Source organism: Larus michahellis, chromosome 4 (assembly GCF_964199755.1).
Source record: "Larus michahellis chromosome 4, bLarMic1.1, whole genome shotgun sequence".
In the NCBI taxonomy this organism is placed as follows: domain Eukaryota; kingdom Metazoa; phylum Chordata; class Aves; order Charadriiformes; family Laridae; genus Larus; species Larus michahellis.
In genome coordinates, this window is record NC_133899.1 from 87,495,910 (window position 1) to 87,516,974 (window position 21,065).

General features: G+C 38.8%; 1 protein-coding gene across 3 annotated transcripts; it reads left to right on the top strand.

The window, feature by feature from the left end:
* Positions 1-294: 294 nt before the first annotated feature.
* On the top strand, positions 295-21,064 carry CCDC34 (coiled-coil domain containing 34). Of its 3 annotated transcripts, none has more exons than XM_074582468.1 (6): positions 295-338; positions 4,367-4,499; positions 6,926-7,033; positions 17,313-17,471; positions 18,837-18,978; positions 20,590-21,064. In XM_074582468.1, exons 3-6 carry the CDS (start codon positions 6,929-6,931, stop codon positions 20,796-20,798), a joined length of 615 nt encoding a protein of 204 aa, XP_074438569.1. In that variant the 5' UTR covers positions 295-338; positions 4,367-4,499; positions 6,926-6,928; the 3' UTR covers positions 20,799-21,064. The 3 variants fall into 3 exon arrangements, with proteins under 3 accessions (XP_074438569.1, XP_074438568.1, XP_074438570.1); XM_074582467.1 differs by having other exon boundaries at positions 297-583; XM_074582469.1 differs by lacking the exon at positions 295-338 and adding an exon at positions 369-579.
* Position 21,065: the final 1 nt, after the last annotated feature.

Sequence of the window (21,065 nt, forward strand, 5' to 3'; positions counted from 1 at the left end):
ATAAATTAGGACTCAAGCGTTTGTGGTGTCGGTGGAGATGACGAGGGCCAGGCAGGCGGCTGCAGGGCCTGCTGCCGTCCCTCCCCTCCTTCCCCCTCACGGGAGGCCTTCACCGCTCACCACAAAACCGGGACCCACCGGGTCCGACGCAATACGTTCCCGGAGCCTCCTCCCGATGTTCGCCTCAGGAAGGCGGCGGGGCATATGCCCGGCGAGGCCCCGCTCCTCCCTCAGCGGGACGCAGGCGCGGTGTCCCGGTTGCCATGGCGGCGGCGGCGGCGGGGGGAAGCCGCAGGGGCCGCCGGGAGCGCGGGCCGGGCCGCGCCGCCTGCGCTGTGGTGAGTGAGGGGCGGGCGGCGGCCGTTAACCGCCGGTAACCGCCGCACTCTCCCTCAGGTGCCATGAGCAGCGGCGCCCGCACCCGCCGCAGGAGGAGGAGGGTCGCTCGCCTCAGCTCGCCGTCCTCCGCCAGCTCGGAGGGCGAGGAGCCCCTCAGCCCCTCCGGCAGCTCCCCGCTCTCCCCGAGCGAGGAGGAGCAGGAGCAGGAGCGGGCGGCGGGCTCCCGGAGCCGGCGAGGCCGTAGGTAACCCCTGGGTCTGGGCCCGGGTTGGAGCAGGGAGCTCGGGGCCGCCCCTTGCGTGAGGAGCCGGGCGCCTCTACTCGCCTCCCTCCGCTGGAGGCCTCTATTGGGGACGGAAGATCGTTTCACATAAATACGAACCGGTTTGCATAGATAAGCGCTTTAGGCACCTCGCTCCCTTTTTATGATCTCTTGGGAAGTGGCAGGTTACGGCAGTCTTTTCTACGGGCAGTTGAGTATTTTCATGGGTTTTGTAAAAATTCTATAAACTGTTGAGCAGGGCCTCCGTGTCTTTGCAAGCTGAAAAGGTGCAGCCATTCCTGTCATCCTTTTAAATGTTCTCAAACACTAAACGGCTGTTCTGCCTAGTGTATATAGCTGTATCCAGAGTCAGTTTTCGTGTGTGTGCATTGCTCAGTTCTTGTTTCCTTAATTTCATTCCCTTTTAATTATATGCAAACATAATAGGTCCTCTTTCCCTCGGGATCTCCTCTGCTTGACAGGAGAATAAATAATCCTTATTCCTCCCTTTAAAATAGAAAGGGGAAGAGCAGGGAGTGCCTTTCGCCTTCTGTAATACAACCTTTGCAATGGAAACTACAGATCTGTGCAGTAGCTGATGGTGGACGTAGTTAGCAAGGCTGAATGGAGATAAAAGTGCCAGTGGGGTAAGGGAAGGACAGCTGAGCTCCACGGGGCTCAAACTGCCATGGAGAGCAGGGAAGGGATATGGACCACGCTGGTCCTACAAGCATTTATTGAGAAAGGTGCTGAAAGTCCAGCAAAAGTATTCAAACGTAGTCAGAAGTGGAAGCTTCGGAGTCAAAAGGGTGTATTAGCCTGTTTAGGGTCCCTCATGTTTCAGGTCTTTCGTTACCTCTTCTTTTATTCCTTCCCAATAAGCAATTTTGTTCACATACCTTGAAGTTCTGTAGCGCTCAGTTCAAACTACTACATGTCTTTGCAGCTTGAGATGCTACTTGAAACGGCTCACAATTTTGGGTCCTGTTGCTGCAGTATTCCCTAGCAGTGGTAAGATGCAACTGAAGACGACCTCTCTTAGGGCCTGAGTTAGAACAATCTCATTAAACTCTGCAAGCATTAATTTATGCTTCACTCATGCAGACACTGCATCTGAATAAATGCTGCTGCCGTGTTGTAATAAGTGTCTGCCGAATGTTCATATAGCAGCTTCCGTGTATAACTGCCAAGATCTCAAATGTATAATAATAAAAAACACTTCTTACGCAGCCACTATCCCCGCCGCTTATGCGCACACTCTCTCAAAGAGTCTTTTTGTTGTTGTTGTCCTCTTAAAACTACACAGAAAATTAGCCGGAGGCAGACATTTAACGTGGGAAATACAATATTTACAAAAGAGAAAAGCTGAAAACAAGGCCTTGTGAAATGGTGTTAGGCATTTTCATACTTTCATTATGGATCAGTGTTATGTTTGATGGCGTGACTTAAGTGAATATATGATAAATGATAATCACAGTGTTTTCTGTTAATCAGACTTCAGTTCCAATGCCAAGTGTACCTAATTCAAGATACTTATTTAAAAACAAATGTGCTTTTGAGAATATAGTCTTTTAAGAAGCCTGTTACTGTAATTATTCCAAGGAAGGTCATAGCTGTGAACATGCTAGCATTTCAGAAAATGGTGTCATGAAATTCAAGGTCTGCGTGTCTCAAAATACATCATCAGCGTGCCAGGGAGAGTGCGACCAGTGGCTGGGATGCACGCTCAGAAGGGCTGGGTTCCTGTCTGTGCTCGGTGCAATCTGAGAGTTTTAGACACAGTACTTGCAGAAGAGGGGAAATGTTTCTCCTAACAGCTCTCCGTATTCAGCTTGTGTTTTCCTCTGTTTAAACTTCATTTTTTGTTATTTTTCACTTCTATACAGTGTTTTTAATTTATCACTGTGAATTATTTTTTTGAGAAGTTAACAGCTTGAACTTCATAATTACTGATAGAAGAAAACACACAGTAAATATTATTTTCCTTAATTCGTTCCTTCCACGAGTACTTTTTCTCAGGTTGGTCTAATATGTCAGCATTATTCTAGTATAAAGTGCCATAATGCAAATCACGCAGAAGCAAAAGAATGTATTGAGGAAGTATCCCTCCCAAAATGTCAAGTCTGGACAAAGTTGTGTTGGTTTCCTCAATTTGAACGCATAATGCTTTTATCCTTATCTTTAATAAACTTTCAGAGAGTTATTTTCTAACAAAATGTGCTATTATGCATTCTTAAGTTGCATCCCTTATTATACATACCTGTTTAAAAACTGACTCTTAAATTTTTGCTCTGTGTTAGTGCTGTAGCATAGAAGCCCTCGGGTGCAGCAGGATGTGTTCGACAATGCTGGGCTTGGGCGTGCTTGGCCTGTGCTGCTTCTGTCCACGTGTTCTCTGTGTCAGGGTGTCCTCTCGGTTCTGTTGTACTACGTCTCTCCTGCAGCATGGTATAAAGAGGGCTGGGGGCTGATTCTGTGTGGGGAAAACAACCCTTTTCCAGTTTAGTTTCAGCGTGAATCGATTCCCCTGGACATGTCATGACCTGACCAGCAAACGGTCATGTTTGCGTACACACATGTGGGTAACAACAATGGAGAAGAGTAGGACAAAACTCCTGAGCACTGACATTGTCTCCAAATGCTTTGTATCACAGAAATACATTCTAAAGATTACTGGGACATAAAATGTTTTGTAACAGTATTGCTGCTCCCTGTGAACATGTAATACTTTTATATGGATGCTTAAAAGATTATTTCTTTTAAGAATTCTTTTAAAGATTTTTTTTCTTTGTTTGGATGCCTCTTCTGTAGCTTGGTTTCAGCAAACGGAATTACTGTAGTGAAGTGTGTATTTCCAGAGCCCATACACCCATATAAAATAGTAAAGTGAAGTCTAGTTTCACTGTTGTATTGTTAAGAAAAAATTCTGTATAGGATAGAAGAAATCTTGTAAAGAAATCTATTGGCATGTTTTCAATTTTCGTTGACTTAGAGCCTAATATATTGTCTTACTTATGAGGTAGTACATGTATAGAATCTTATAAAAGATATTTCTGGCCTGGGGCTAGGATTGCTGTATTATTCATGAGTAAAGAAGTTATGAGTGAGTTATGCAAGGTATCCTATTAAAAGTTTAATACAACCTTTTATAATATCATCAAGTATTGTATGCAAGCCATATTTCTTAAGTATGTTTCCTGTGAAAGCTTTTTAGGGTGGAAAACTTTACCTATTGGCGTGAATGGGTTTAGTGTGTTGAGGTTGCTTGATATCATGAATCCAGTTCTGTAGGACTTGAAAGAAGAAAAAAAGTATTCTTGATAATCCTTTGCTCATGCTAAAGGCCACTTGATACATGGAGCCTCTCTGTGACCAAGGACAGGATGTTAACGTTAAATCTCTGATTTCCCTTGGTTTCCATATGTGAGAAAGAAGGTGACACTTTGATGTTTCTGATATTAGTTTTTGTTTAGTTCGTAGAAGGTAATGCCTGAATCTGTTCCACAGTTTGGAACCAGGGAGGAAGCGGGGGGTGGGGAATCACTAACAAGCTATTATTTAATAAGTAGAACGTAGAGGGGATGTTCAGAGGTGCACTATAAATGCCATGACATTTATCCAGAGATTACTCATCAAGTAGAAAAATAATGTCGTCATTGTCACAGCATACCCTAAATGTCATTTTTCAAGGTGGTAGCACTGCTTAATTTTTCAATCAAATATATTACAGCTAATATTCTTCTACATTTCTCATTTTTAATTCAGGAAGGCTGAAGACTCTGAAATAGCAGGGGGAAAAAAAGAGTCACCTTTGAAAGATAATCTTTCACCGTGGGAAGAATGGTTCATTGGCAAAGAGAAGGAGCTACGTGCCCGCTTACAAGCTAGAGCTGCAGAGGTGAATACATCCCATTAGCTTGACGTTAAGTCTAATAGAAGATAGCAAGCGCCAAAATACAGTATTTTTTTTTCTTTTGATTGCAGAAACACAAGCAGTTTTATCCATTATTTTTTGGTGTATTGGGCCTCCACAGTGTTTGTGTTTGACAGTGCTGAAATGATTCATGCTACATGCATCCTCTTTTGCTAAATGTTATGTTTCATTGAAATGGTGCTGTATAATATTTTGCTTATCCAACTGTCAGATAATGGTTTGAGTTGAAAGGGTTAAAACATATTTATATAATTGGTACCTTGATTTTCATCATGAGTACATAGCCTGCATGTAGGTAGTAAACACGACAGGGCGTGTGCTGGGTGCAAGTATGCCAAGCTGCCTGGTTAGATATGAGGGACAGTGTTGTTACCGTCTCAGTGTGTAATTATACAACAGTTTGGAGTCCTTTCCCAGGATAGGTTTTCCTGTCCCAGCATTTTTTTCCCTCCTTCCATCTTTTGCTCCCTTGTAAATGAACAGTTCTCGAATGCTGGGGCAGAATTAAGTGAGAGCGCTGTATCTGTCCTTGATTAATATGTTTGTAGTTGAAGTTGATTAAATGATACTGTTGTTTAAAATCAAATTGGAGGTATTGGGTAGTGGCTAGAAAAATGGCATCAAAGTTAGATCATTTCTCACTTTAGCTGCTGATTTAATATTTGACCATGAGCAATGTCCTAACCTTTCTGTGATTCACTTTATCTGTAAAGTGAATATAACATATGGCTGGTTTATGTGGGCTACCTCATGCTGTTTATAAAACATGCACCACTGGAAGGTTCTGGAACAGTCTTCTAGAGGTCAGCATAACACCAAAATAGTTTGTTAAACTTGAGGAATATGTTCTGATCCATTAATATTCACCACACATTTCATGACTTCCTCTTTAGATTCCAGTTTGGTAATTGTCTCTCCCTGTTTTGATTTTTAAGAACAAAAAATGAGCCAAAGTAATTTCTGGTGTCGTGTAGAAAATGTGGTTTGTGTCTGGACTTCTCATGTGGTTTTGATGAGGAACCAAAGCAATTTACTGTGTATCACACAATAGCATTTATACAGTACTAAATGTAATCTAGAAGATGTCTCTCAAATATATATTAGGAGCAGTCATAGGACAAGCATTACTTAAAGCTGTGTAGAAATCGGTGGAATAGGTAAATAGGTTTTGAAAACATTAGATGTTAAACTGCAACGTAGGCAACTCAAGTAGCTTATATGAGGGGAAAAAACACAATCAACCTTTTTGTAAGATGCCAGAAGAGAACAAAGTATGTGATTGTGATTTAAAAATGGATTACTACATTTGCATATAAGAAGTATTCTAAACTGGTATCCTAAGAAACAACTGTGAAGTCCCAGATCTTTTGCTGACAGCAGCACCAAGTCTGCCCTGAATGTGGGAAATGTGGATAAACATTTGGAGTGGACAGCGGATGGGGGTCTTCTAAGGTACTTACAGTGCCATCACCTTTTACAGAAACCAGGATCCTTGCAATACAGATGTCTCAGAACTCAAAGGAGGTGTTAGTTGCTGTAACTTTGCCTCAATACAGCAACAACTATATTTTCAAACTGTGTTGTGTTTTCTTTGAACTCTCTGTAGGCTCCTATTTTTTGTGATGCCTTACTAAATTCAGTGTAGGGACCAAAAAATCAGTTTGGTGGAAGTAATTCCGTCTATGTTTGAAGGTATGAGTTTTCATTGAAAAATAGCACTCTGTGCTAATATTACTGTTAGAGAAGCTAGGCATCTCAAATTGTCATCTTAGTCATGTTTTTTCTTTATCGATTAATTTGCTTGGAGAGATATAAGTGATTGCATGTATACTGTATGTCCTATAAAGGTAAAATACTTCAGAATGTCTTCTCTCATCTTCAAAAGAAAGCTCTTGTTTCAAAGTTCGCTAAAATCTGGAATAATTTTGGCTTTAAATAAACTTTCGCTTAAGCCCTAAGGTTCTTTTAGTTCTGGTACTAAACATCACAGGTGGGTAATATTTCATTTAGCTTTTGATGCCTTCCTGAATGCAGCAGAGTACACCATGTAAATTTTAAGAATTGTAGAAAAATACTGCTGCAAATTAAGATTCTACTGACTGAAAGGGCTTTTAAATAAGCTGAGGAGTGATTTGTTATGTTGAATTGTTTCCAAAGCCTAATTAAAATACATATTTCCAGTTCATATGCTAAAAATTATACATTTGCATTGATTATATTTCATAATATTTCTGTGTTCACTGTCATCTCTCTTTTTGAAAATCTTAATGAAGGAAAAATTTCAAAATGTAATGCTTACATTGCTTTAACTTCAGCACTATTTCCATTATTGAGTGTACTGATGTAGATGGTCACCACAGATTTAAGATGTATACTTTTTCTTTAATTAGGAAATGAATAAACAGCTTGAGAAGATGAAGCAGAAGCAAGAATGTGAAAGGAGGAAAAGGATAGCTGAAGAGAAGCACAAGGAATGGGTCCAAAAAAAAAGAGAAGAGGTAAATATTGCTTTGGTTGCAAATATTTAGCACATACCATGCTTAAGTAAACCTATGTAAAATTTACTTAGACTGTTTGGACAACCATGTTTTTAGTTTGTTGAATGAATGGCTTTTTTCAGTTGAAAATTATAAAACCACGCCAGCACAGTTAAATATTTTTCCAAGACTGATTTCTTTTTTTTTTTTCCATAAGATATAGAGAGATTTGCTTTCTGAGTAGCCAGACAACTGACAATTGGCCTACATCTTGTGCAGTAGCCTTCTGCTAATTATAGCTGGGGTTCTGGTCTTCAGTATACCCTACTCTTTCTGACTTCCTAGGTTCAGTGCCCAAACATTTTGGGTAGAGTGTACATCTTAACTGTCTGCAGTGTCTTGTACCCCAAGTAGAGCCAGAAGAAGGAATTAGTTAAGTACCATTGTGGACAGGCAAATAGTATGGTAGAATTTAGAGGGATAATTGAGGTGTGAGGCCAGATTCAGGAAATTCTCAGTAGACCACAGTTAGCAGTTGGGAATTCCTTCATCCAAAAAGCCATTTCTGAGAGGGATCAAAAAATTTTTGAAGTTTTTGAGAGGGTGCCTAAGTCGAGGGTCAGAAGCAGACAGAATCCTGATCTCAATGGGGCGCTGTACAGCTCTGTGTCACACGAAGCAAGCATGTGTACTGGGTGCAAAAATGGGAATGTTTAGGAGGCTTGGGCTTGTTCAGCCCCTGGTAGTTTGTGGGCATACGCGTTCATTGTTTTACAGTCTGTAGTTGCTTACCGTCCTGTACTTCTGATTCTGATTGAAATCAGATGAAAACTGATTAAAAATGTCACAATGGCACTAGCTGGGCTAGGTATCTAGACCTCATACATTTGTCTTCACCATTTCAGAATTCCTTCTTCAGATTCAGTCTAGAACCACTAGAATAACCTGTGTTTGGATCTAACCTAATTACTCTCAGTCTCAATGCTGACTGGAAGATTGGCATAAACCTGCCTCAAAACCAATCCTGCTCTAGGCATTTATTATGGTGTAGAAAGGGTCCTCCCTTATTAAAGTACACAGCAAAAAGCAGAAGATTTATTGTTCAGCACAAACAATGCCATTTTCCTCTTCTAAAATGCAAATTAAATTATAGGTGTCTGTAACTATTCATTGGCATGAAAGAGTTTGGGCTGCCTGTTAAAATTGTTCACAGTTCAAAACAGTGAAAGTTCTCATTCTCTCTCCTCCTCCCTCTGTCCTCCCTGCCCCCCCTGCCTTCAGCTTCTGTAAACTTCTGTCTGTTTGGGTCTTCCAAAGATCTTTGTCTTTGTGGATTTACTGATTAACAACTTCTTTTCTGTTGTCAATGGGAATGGGAGGTCTCTTTTATGGTAATCACAGCAGCCCAGAGGACAGGGGAAAAAACATATTTGTGTCTGGACTTTATCATATTTTGGAAGGATAAGGTCATCCTTAGGCCATGTCCCAAGCTTTTACCAAAAGTAATCTGATTTTCCTTTAAATCAGATGATTCATTGGCTAGTCTTTTCTGTAAACCACACTCAAATCAAGAACAAACTGAACTTAAAAGCCTAGCTGTCTTTAGGATATTAACATTTGTGCTGCATAGACCTTGCCACTTCAAGTTTGTACAAGATTATCTGTGGATCTGGACGCAGACTGAAGGATAAATATGTCAATTCAGTAACTAAGTAAGAAGGTGTTTAAAACTGAGTGAAGATTTCAGATGAAGTTTGGGGTTAGATTTGTGAGCACTGACATTTGCTATGACGTCTCATATTTGTGAAAACCCACTTCATTTCCTCCTAGAAGCATCAAAAGGTGCTCCTTGAGGCAAAACTCAGAGTACTCTTCACTGAAATATGTATTAAGTGCTTACCTTTTTCACATCCGGTTACTGATTCTGAGCCCCTGTGTGTAGGCTGCAGAAAATGCTTTCCTTGAGAGGAGGCAGTACTTTCAGGGATGTTACCTCTGTGATCTCCACAAGTCTGTATCCTTTCTCATTGCTCAATACTGGACTGATGAAGGGCGTTAAGGGATGGTTGAGCGTACATGAAACTTCTTCCTTCATCTTGAGCATCCAGCACCAGGAGACACTGCTGGAAAAATCTTCATACTGTGAATGTGAGGTACATGTATATCAGAAGTAGAATGGTTGTATATGTATATAGAAGAATTCTGCTGCTGTTCTGTATGCCAAGCCAGTTATCTAGCATTTTGTTGCATAGCAATGTCAGTTGTGATGCTGTGACTGTTAAATAAAGTCCTTAAGGGTCAGGTTAGGAAGAAAAGCTTGAACACTATTTTTGTTCATGGCAGTTTCATTTTTTTATTGTTTAATATATATGTAAAACTACATGCTGTGAAGTTTTTTTTTTTTATGCTTCCAATCATTTTGCATAAACTATTTTTGAAAATAAAGGAATCATAACCATTTAATATTCTTCTGTGTAAATAGCTTTTGTGATTTTAAAGGTTGTAAATGAACTAGAAGTAATATATTGAAATACAAGCTATCAAAGAACATCCTAAGCTGTGAAATATGCTTATGCAAATATGGCAAAATTTTGCAGCTCATTAGGAATTAAAAGCTTTATAAAACCAACTGTCAGGCACTATGCTGGTTCTACTAATGTCTTTACAATTTTCAGTAAGATACAAGATCCCTGCTGGACAAAATTAGTCTTACTTTCTCTCTCTCCTAATGTTGAGTCATTTGTGGGCAAACAGTAACTTGTCTATTTGATTTGTTTTGTTTTAGTTGTAACAGAGCTCTATTTTTAACAAGTCACAAGAATATCAATCAAAATATTTTAACTCTAAAATATCTCCAAACATGCTTTTGATTCCAGAAGAAAATCAATTGAACCCAATGTGATTTTTCTGTTTGTACATATAAATATTTATATTGTATATTGTTGTGGGTTAGCCCCGGTAGTCAGCTGAGCCCCGTGCAGCCACTCACCCGCTCCCCCGCAGTGGGATGGGGGAGAGAATTGGAAGGTTAAAAGTGAGAAAACTTGTGAGCTGAGATAAAGACAGTTCAATAGGTAAAGTGAAAGCTGCCTGCACAAGGAAAGCAAAATAAGGAATTAATTCACTACTTCCCACCGGCAGACAGGTGTTTAGCCTTTTCCAGGAAAGCAATTTCCCGTAACGGTTACTTGGGAAGACAGACTCCCCAACTCCTAATGTCTCCCCGCTCCCTCTTCCTTCCCCCAGCTTTTATTGCTGCGCAGTGCGTCGTATGGCAGGGGTTATCCCTTTGGTCAGTGGGGGCCAGCTCTCCCGGCTGTGTCCCCTCCCAGCTTCTTGTGCAGCCCTCACCCACTTGCTGTCAGGGCAGAGTGAGAAGCAGAAAAGGCCTTGAAGCTCTGTGAGCGCTGCTCAGCAATAACTAAACCACTGTTGTGTTATCAACGCTATTTTGGTTACAAATGCAAAGGAGAGCACCACAGGAGCTGCTATGAAGAAAATTAACTCCATCCCAAGCAAAAAGCAGTACATATATGTAATACGTATATTTGCAACAATAACTGAAATCTCAAAAACAGAATGCTTGAATGGAAGAATAACTGTAATTCTGAAACTCATGTTGTTAACATCCTTTTCTTATAAAGCATATAATACTTTATGCTATATTAATTAATATATGCTATATTAATGTGATATCTAGCAAAGCTGTAAGCATACTTTACATTGGAAAAACTATTCTAATACCAATGTTAATTTGACTGGAGCATTTCAAATACTTTCTGCATTGTTGAATAGAGAATAAGGCATTACTTTTTATTTTTTCCTAAAAGTATGAGCAAAGCATGCGTCAGTCATAGGACTTTGCTCAGCTTTTTTTTGTTGTTCGTTTTTTCTTTCAGTAAGCCCCTGTTACTTACCAAAAAATATAATTTTAATGGAAAACAGGTACAGGATGGGGAAATTCGGTTTTGATGCTTTTTCATTGAAAATTTTGTTCCTATTTACTTTGTTATTGGCTGATACCTTTTATAAGAAGCAAAAAGCAGTAAGAAATATGAAAGCCTAGAACCAACACACTGTAAGATAATGAATGACGTTGTTCTTGGAGCAGACTTCCTTTTCTTGGTGTGCCGCATGGGGCTTTCGAGAGAGATGGGGAGGGACTCTTAACGAGGGAGTGCAGCGATAGGGTGAGGGGTAATGGTTTTAAACTGAAAGAGGGGAGATTTAGATTAGATATCAGGAAGAAATTCTTTCCTGTGAGGGTGGTGAGCCCCTGGCCCAGGTTGCCCAGAGAAGCTGTGGATGCCCCATCCCTGGAGGTGTTCAAGGCCAGACTGGATGGGGCCTTGAGTGACCTGGTCTGGTGGGAGGTGTCCCTGCCCAGGGCAGGGGGGTTGGAACTGGATGATCTTCAAGGTCCCTTCCAACCCAAACCATTCTATGATTCCTCCAGAAGAAAGACTTAGACTCCAACTCTCACTCCAAAGACTTTGTTTAATGCATATTTTATCCCACCATTGCTAATATAGAACACAGATTGTTTGGCAGCGTGAGCACGACTTTCAAGTTAAAAAGTCATGCTCACTCATGCTCTCTTTCTTTCATCCAACAAATTGTTAATTATTTTGTGAGGAGTGGTACTGCTTCAGCAGAAGGGGTGGAGAATCCTGTCATCCCAGCCTGCAGTCTGGTTAGATGGAGTCTTCTCCCCACAGTGGGACATTTTAGTTTGAATCCCCTCAGGCAGAGAGGTAATGAAATCCGGATCTTCCCTGTCCTAGGTTAATGTTCTAACAGCTGAACTATTGTTCTGAGTCAAAGCTGTGGTTGCAGCTATGTTTTGTGTAGAGCCTGATGTGCTATGGTTTTTGCTGACAGTTTAGACTTGAAAGAGATGCTGAGATGTTCACCTTTTTCAAGACCAAACCCTTTCAAGAAATGTATTTATGAGGGAAGCTTAAATATCTAGCACAAATACCTTCCAACTTTGAGAACCAACATCATTTAAGAATTAAAATTTTACGTTTAGATGCCCAAGTCTGTCTTTACATATCTACAACACAGTGTTGACGTGTCTTTACGCAAAACTCTTCTGTGAGGTCATGCACGGACAGTGCCCTGTGTATAATTTTTGGTTGTACCTGAATCTCAATTGTGTCCAGAGTTACCTTTAGATTTCTGTAAGTAGAATGAACTGATTTCTCATGGTTAGTGTTAGAATGAGTTTTAGATAGACTTGTGGAGGAGGAGTTCAAGGTGGCAGATGATTTAAAATATGAGTGCTCGTGTATTTCAGCAGCATTTGGGAGTCTGCGTTCTTCTGAAGAGCCCAAGAGTGTTCAGGGACCAAGTACACTAAGATTTTCTGCTTTGTCACATATATTGAGTATCTACACGAAAAGAACACAATTTGGGAGGAAGATCCATGTATGTAACTATTTTACAATTCTTCAGTTCCTAGACTGCAGCGGGGTCTGCGTTGACTTTGTGTGAGCTTGAGCAGTAAATCCTCGTAAACCTGCCTGTCAGTAAACAACTGCATCTCAGTGTTGATTCACTGACCTTTTTTCTAGCCTCTTCTTCTTTTCACATGCCAATTCTGCAGAGATTAAAGAAGTAGCTCTGTGGGCTAGGCCTTGGTGACTGAGCTGTGTAATAGGGCTAAATTGAAAAGATAATAACAATTGGCCAAAAACCCCAGATTTCTGAGGCTGTTAAATGCAATTGATGTTCAGGATTATTAGGAGGATAAGTGAGGAAATCTGGATGTATGTTCTGATGTTGGCAATTGTGGACTTTTGCTATATTTCTCCATCGGTCAGCGTAAAACAATGCTAGAATATGGTAGCTAAGATGTTAGAGCGAACAGCTGTGAAATAGAACCATCAGTTATCTGTGAAAAGAAAAATGTCACATTGTGCAGACCAGAAAATGGTGATTGCTGGGAGAAGTATCTTAAAGATATAAACCACAACAGTAATTTCTGGAAATATTTCTATTTGGTGACACTCTACATAGAAAATGCAGAACAGAAAGCAGCTCTGCATTTTACCCTTTCCAGCTTCTCATTTAATAATTGATATGAAAATGCAGAAATACATATTTTGTTAATTTTCTTCCAGGTGGATATTATGTCTCTGTTTCGATGGGAATTGGGCTGTGTTCTGCCTGGAAAATTATTTAATATTTCTACCTTCTGTCAGGAAGAAAGCGGGATCCTTCTTCAAATTTTGAATTCCTTTGACGATTCTTCTTGTAGACGTAGGTCTGATTTTTCTTGAAAAGTTCATAGTTCTGCTGCTGAGACATTGGTTGGGTAGTGATTCAGTGAGACACATGCTGCCTACTGAGTCACCATCGCTGCTCTGTGGGACGTCTGGATTTGTTTTGGGTGGGGGATTTCCAAGTACTGACCTAGCCCAGGCTTCATTATGTTCCGAGGCTTGATAGGATCACAGCCCAGAGCAGTGATCCCGCAGGGCAGATTTGTATCCTTTCTCCTTAATAATGTGCTTGGGTGGGGTGGCGGGAGAACAAGCCTTTCTTGCAATGAGTAATTGGATGTTTTACAATCAATACCTTAATTTATGTAATACCTGTAATCATATTTTAAAGTGTATGTAAATTTACTAGTGGTTTAGTGAATAGATCATGTCTGTTTTGAACACAAGATCAAAGAGAATTCTTAAAACCCAATCTGACAACACCAAGCATAAACAAATTATATCATTTCCCTCCCCCCATATGTACATGGAAGGAGAGTGAAAGGAGAATTGAAGAGCATGTACATTAATATGCACGTTCCTAGCATTTTTGATAGACTTGTATAAGGGAGAGTAAGGAGGATGGGGGGAAGCTGGGAAGGCCAGGGTGACAGGAGCTTGACATGAAACGGGTTATGAAAGCAGCTGGGAATGTGGTGTACACTAACTTTATGAACGAAAAGCTGTTCTGTGCGTGAGAGAAAGAGGAAGCGTTTCTGATTTGTCTGCAGAATAATTTCTAGGCAGCTGCAAAGTCTGTAATTCTGCAGGGACTCTCCCCATCTTAAGGATGTCTCACTGGAAGTAAAACTTAGTAATAGTTGTGGCTTTCCTGGTAGTGTGCATGGCATGTTATTGTTTACATAGGACCTAATTTAACTTTGGGTTGGTCTGAATAGTAGCTAAACTCATCTGAAGTATTGTGATCAAAGATACATAATTTAAGAAGCTTCCCTGCCATTTAATTGCAGTCTTTAAAAAGATTTTTAGTCTTATTTTCTGCTTCTAATTGTTGTCCCTTATTGAACAATTCCACTAGGTGTGGACGGGGCCCATTTTTTCATTTTTGTCCTATATTTATTTTCTTGATTTTCTGTATGGTAAGATCCTTAGCTAAAGACTGTAGCTTTGAAAGATCCCTAGTTTTGTAACTTACTTTCATGTACAATACAGATAAGCCAGCAAACAACAAGACATTTGAAATCTTTGTAAGGCTTCTTCACTAATGGTTTCAACTCACAGTTTTAGCATGTATCTCTCTTCTACGTTAATGCTTTTTATGTGTACCAGACTACCATTGTCTGGAAACAGGAGCTGTCGAGAGATGCAGGTGGGGAATATTTGGTAATGAAGGGACGGAGGAACCCTGAATAAAAGAGTTTAAGATGAATTTGAGACAAGGAAGGAGAAGAAGCTTAGACAATTGGTTATTTGTTTTTCAGGCAGGTGGTACTTAGGATCTGCATAATTTGCCAAAAAATAGATTCTTTTTCCTTTTTAACATATTTAAGCATGGAAGGGTTTGTTTCATGTTAAGAAAGATCTTGTTTCCATTCTTCACTAGAATAAAAACATTTCAGAATATCAACTCTTTTTTTTTCCAGAATTAAATTCTTTTGTTGTTGTAAATAATAATTTTGTCACATGAACAGACCTCACAAACAGTGTTGTGAAATCATATTGATAAGACTTCCATTATTTTGTAGTTCTATGGAGTTTTACATTGCAGAATACACGTTGAAATTGGAGTGTATTCCTATCTGACCACTTCCCCTACACTGCAGAACGGATTCAGCTGATGTTTGCTAGAATGTATTAGAAGTGAAATTAAAAAAAAAACCAAACAACAAAAACAAACCAAGGAGAAAATATAGATAATAGTTAATTATTTTGTGAAATTTTGATCAGTTTGTACACAAATAACTTTTTATCTTCATATTAGAGTAATGGACAAGAGTATAACAAAACAGCGGTACTGAAAGAGTATCATCATGGTTTAGGTGAAGAAACATCCACCTCAAGAGATTATGGTAAATACAGTTAATTAGGCATAGCTTGTAAAAGGGGGGGAAAAAACCCACAGCTAATGCATAATTTAGCTGACGATGTTAAAATTGTAGTAATGCTTCTAGTGTTGGCAAACACAGAACGGGGCACGCTAGCTCAAGCAATTCTGTAAACTGGCTGCGTCTGATAAGAAGTCTGCAGTTTAGTATTATGACATGCTCAGAAAAAAATGAGTGCCTGGAGTAAGCTAAGGTTATGCTTAGAATGTTTTCTTTACTGAGACGATTTCATGTGGTCTGGATGAGGGTTCATTTATTATCCGGTACTGTGTCTTACCAAAAAAACGGCAAATATTTTAACCTGAAAGTAATGCATTTTCTCTTCATTGGCCCTGGTTTTGCACCTTGTCATCTCATCCAATAAATGACAGAAATGAATTAGTGTTTTGCAAGGCAATATAAGCTAAAGTTTTTATTCTGTATCATGCTACTATATTGGATTACTGGTAAATTTTGGTATGGAGGGCAAGGATTGAACTAGTTTAGACCAGACTGAGAGAATTGTGCTGGTCCCCAGCTCCAGTATTATGGCTTCTGCTTCTTTAGGCATAACTGGATTTTCCAAAAGTGCAATAAATCTGGAAAAAAGGCAGGGGAGGGGCCCGTGGCAGGGAGCAGGGCAGAGCTTTATCTTTCTGACTTTTTTGTGCTTATAAGAGGTAAAACGGGAAGGGAAGTGTATTCCTACTTTTCTTGTGTGTTTTTCCTCTTTTCCATAAAGAAGACAGACCCTGTTCATTATACTTTGCAGTTGTAGTTGTAGGCCTTCAGCATCCATACTGCCAACTGTAGTAATTCTGAGTCAGCATAAATTCCTGCTAAACTACACATCTCCTTTGTTCAAGAGGAGCATGCAGGGGAGCATGCAAGAAAGAGATTTCTTAAAAGAAAAACAGCATTTTTATTCAGCAGTTCTTTTCTATGAAGTGAAAACTGTTTGATCTCAAGTCTTCTGCCTCTCCTCCAAGTCACGTGCACAGCTTGTCTGATAAAGATTTTTGCCTCTCTGGGTGTATGCAGGTCCTTCACAGCTAAGCAGAAGTAGTCCTGAATCAGCAGAATGCCAGACGTTTCATAAAGGTTACAGGGAAGCAAAGTGAAGAGCTATTGTTAGTCTTCAAATGAAAATACCTCCCTCTCTCCAGATCAAGGAAAGGCCATCAATATGTGCTTGTTAGCTTATAGTCCCCAAAATATTGTTGTGTACTGTTAGATACACACACACCCCAAAAAGACGTAGAAGTGAATGACACCTCTGTGTAGTGTATCTTCCAAATTACATAGGTTAGCAATTTCAATTCGCACTCAATTACCACTTTTTGTCTACCCTAGAATGTTTTCCTGTCTTCCCTTTCATCGTTTGAAGAGAAGTATGTAGATTGATTCACAGAAGAATTCCATATGCGAATAAACTAAAGAATATAAAAAACATAGAGAATATAACAAAACATGAAGTGGATTCTCACGTGAACTTCTTGTTTTCATATCAAATTATGCTTAAATGTGTTGAACAATCTGCATATCTCAGTGACTCTCCGAAGGGGAGAGTTTTCTTGACTTCCATGTGGAACTGGAGCTTGCTCTGTATTCACTGAAAAGTAAAACTAGCACACCGTTGTCAAGAATTGCAACATACCAACATTTCCCAGAAATATTGAGAAGTATCTGAAAGTTTTTTAAAAAATTACTGAAGAAATAAAACAGAGTAGTAAACATAATAGCATAAGGAGTGATGAAAGTAAATTTTTATCATGTTTTCTGACAAGTTTATGTGTTTAAAACTATTTTGTCTGGAACCTAGCAATGAACGGGTTCTGGTTGCAAAGAGCTTGTAATGTGATATTTTTTTTCAGGGTTATGATAATTGTATTTGTAATTATGTAATAAAGTTAACTATCCCTTGAAAGAATTGCCCATTGAAATATACTGAAAAGTTTCTATTGTGTTTCTCTGATCTGTTTCATGTAGGAAAGAAGGGAAAGGGAACGAAAGCTGAGTAAAGAAATGGCAGAAAAAGCCACACGGGAACTAGAAAAAATGCAGTTACAAGAAAAGGCCGAAGTAAAGTATAAAGAATGGTTAAAGAAGAAGAGGGCTGAAGAGGCAGAAAAGAAGAAGAAAGAGAAGGTATTAATCAACTAATTGTTTATTTGGATGGGGTTACCTAACCTGTAACTTATATTAAATACATTGGTCGATTAAATTGATTAGAATTTATCAAATGGCAATGTTGTACATGAAAAGAAACTCTCAGAAGTTGTAATGTCAGTGCATTGAAGACATTGAGGTATGGTCAGCAAAGGAAGATGCATATTCATGCATTTTTGTTAACAGCCTTTGCAAACCCACTGCAATTGCGATGTGATAAGGGAAAGAGAAATACAAACCACACAGTGTACCTTTGTGACTCAGTCTGTTGCAGGGTGACCCAGACAGAAAACAGGGGAGCATTATGCACATTTTTCTCCCAGCACCACTATTATATTACTATTATACTTGCACATATTTGTAATTAAAAACATTTTTATTAAAATCTGTCTGTACCAATCTGATGCTAGGAGTTCTAATTTTAATGTTATTTCATCTTAATTAATCACCTCTGTATTTTTATAGTAAGCTTCAAAAGACCTCTTACATATTGTAAGCTTCCTAAAGTATGGGCTTTGAGGTCCTCTGCTTCACTAGAACAAATGCTCTAATAAGGCTACGCTTGCAGGAATCATCCAGAATTCCTTTGAAATAGCACATATTGGCAATGATGATGCCTGAAAACTATGCAGTGTGTGACCAGATGTCTTACCTGTAAAGCTGATGGTTGTATTGTAATTTAATAAACATTACAGTATAATTTTTCACTATAATATGTAATATTATAGGAGTACTACACTACTGCTGTAGCTAAGTGTGGGGGAGGATTGTGGTGAGAAGAATTTATCTATATTCCCCCTGTAATTACAGCAGTTGTTCTTAAAGTAAAGAACACATTTGTAAGAATTTCATAAGTACGTATAATAATTTTTCTGGATTAACTTTAAAATACCGTAAGCTGTACCAGATCAATTTGCAGGCCTTAATGACCTTAATTTTGCAGTCTTTCAAAATTTCCCATATAATTAAAACATGCTTAAATATTCTGTACTGGTGGGTTTTTGTTCCTGCTTAACAGACTGATTCCATGTCTCTGCTCAGCCTCTAAGGTCCACAAGAACCTTGAAACCAAGAAAATAAAACTCATCAGACAGATTTAAACCACATGCATTCTTTAGTTTCTGAGAGCTTTTTCTCAGAGAAACACTGGATTAGTGCGAAGGTTGATTTTTTTTTAAATTTTTTTTTCAGACAAAAAAAAATGCAACTTTTCTATTGTAATGTGTTTGTATTTAAAAACATATTTGAAATGCATTCATCAGTCCGGGAATCTGCAAAAGACTTATTTACCATTTTGTACATATTGTACAGGGCTTTGTCTATAGCTATCTTTTTTATTTTTAGGAAAAAGAAAAAGAAAGGGAAGCTGAGCTACAGGAGAAGAAAGCAAGATCGGAGAAGATCTTTAAGGAATGGCTACATAATGCTAGAAATAAACCACGCCCTGTTTTGAATGGTTATGGCTTCCCACGTGGGAAGTCTGCAGGTTTGTACTTCTACCACACATATGTAGTGACTTGGGTTCGTGGTTCCTTCCCTCTAATCCTTTAATGTAAAACGTAACCTGTTTAGGATTTTCATCCAGTATCTAATTTTGGCACATGGGAACGAATATCTCCTTTGGTATAAGTCAGAGAAGCTTTTACTCTGAGACCCTTTGTGCGTGTTTTGTAGCCCTTCGTGTTTTTTGGGAGGAAAATTGTATTATTTGAGAGAATAATGTAGCATACCAAATTATAATTGATTTTGATCTCATTTTCCTTACCAGGCATGGGAATCACTGGAGCAAGTTAGTGATTCCTGTGAAGCAAATCAGTTACATTAGCATGCTCGTAAAGTTAGTATTTGTGTCACAGAAGGTGTGTGCCACCTTATGGCCCCTGAATCCCCTTTAGAAAAGAGGTGGTTTTTTGAGATGTGAAGATTAAGAAGAGGCTGACAGAAGTCCTGCCTGAAAAAGGAGACATGGGAATCAACCTGAGCTAAGGTTTCCTTTTCATGTAGCTTTACAACTGCATTACACCTTATTGGCTTCTGTAATCCTATTCCCTTTTTGTTTTAAAGGGAAGTGTTAAAGAGAATGCTGTTGACAGTGTGGTGTTTTGTGAGTCTTATTTTATTTTTGTATTTTTTTGTCATCTCACATGGTACAAAAACAGAAGAGCAGTAAGAAAAAGTATTGCATTTTACATTCGAGTGCTTAATTAAATTTTCTTTAAAAACATATGTATATACTTTTGCCTTTATTTTTTCATAGAATTAAAATCATTGCTATTATTTGAATTCACAACAGAAAATATTTTAGGACCTAAATTCTGAAGGTTTAAGAAAATGTGGAAAGCACGGGAGCACCCTTTGCTCTTTAGCTTACAACTGTTTATAGATGGTGATCCATTTTGCTTTTTGTGTTTTGTTTTGGACCTTCGTTACTTCCCCACAGCTGCAATCACTTGTTTAAGTGGTTTTTGAAAAATATTTCTCTACTTAGTTGTGTTCATGCATTAGAATGTATTGCAGACTTTGTGTTACTCAACCGCATGATGTATGCACTGAAATTTCACTACAGGCAAATGACTGATAGGGCAACGTGTTCCTTCTGTTGCATTTTAGATTTTCTTATATTGCTTTATGGGCCCTAGGTTATTAATTGCAGGTTATTAATATGTGGATAGTTAGTGTATTTTTCTTCTCAATAAAATGAAGAATAACAGTTAAGCAAAGACTGAAAAATATGTGAGCTTTGCATATGTGGTGACAGGAAGATTTATTTATAAATGCTTTGAAATAATGCAGAGTAGCCGATTCATTGACATTTACACCTTTGAAGTATACAAAGGATAGAGCATTCTGAATGTTACACAGCATTTGACCTGATTGGTATTTTAAATAGAGATTAAGAATATGCCAGTTATTGGTAAAAAAAAATAAATGGAAGTTTTATTACTTATGAATCATTTAAATTATGTGATGTGCCTATGCTGTCTTCCTCTGAAGACAGTGTTGTGTCTCTGTTATCAGATGATTATTATAAATGTTTGCATTGTAGAGCTTGTGTAAATATTCCTTTTTAGTTATGTGTATTTTCTAAATGTTTTAGGGTATGCTGATGGAAATTCATATCCAGCTCCAGCATATTGTAACCCCATTCCTTGGAAACCTGTACTTGTGCCTCCTCCAAAGGAAGACAATGTTCTTACCGTGAAGAAGAGTAAGAGACCTGTATCTTGTCAGTCACATGCATCTTTGCCTATGGTAATTTATAAGCCCAAGAGCAACCCTTGTGTTGGATCCTGGTGCAGAAAGTAGCTATAATACAGAAACCAAAACTATTCTTATGATCTTCAGTGAACTGGGCCATAAATATGAAGTTATACGTAGTTACATGTCCAAAACAAGCTGCCTTGTTTTTTTAGAATTTTTGTGAATAGGTTTTGTATTTACAGCCAACGGACCAATCAGCTTTTTTATATGGCTTTTTATATGTTGCATTTTGGTTTAAAAAAAGAAAAAAGGTCATATTTAGCCAGCTGTAACGGTACTGTACCTTGATACCAATAAAACACACAGGACTGT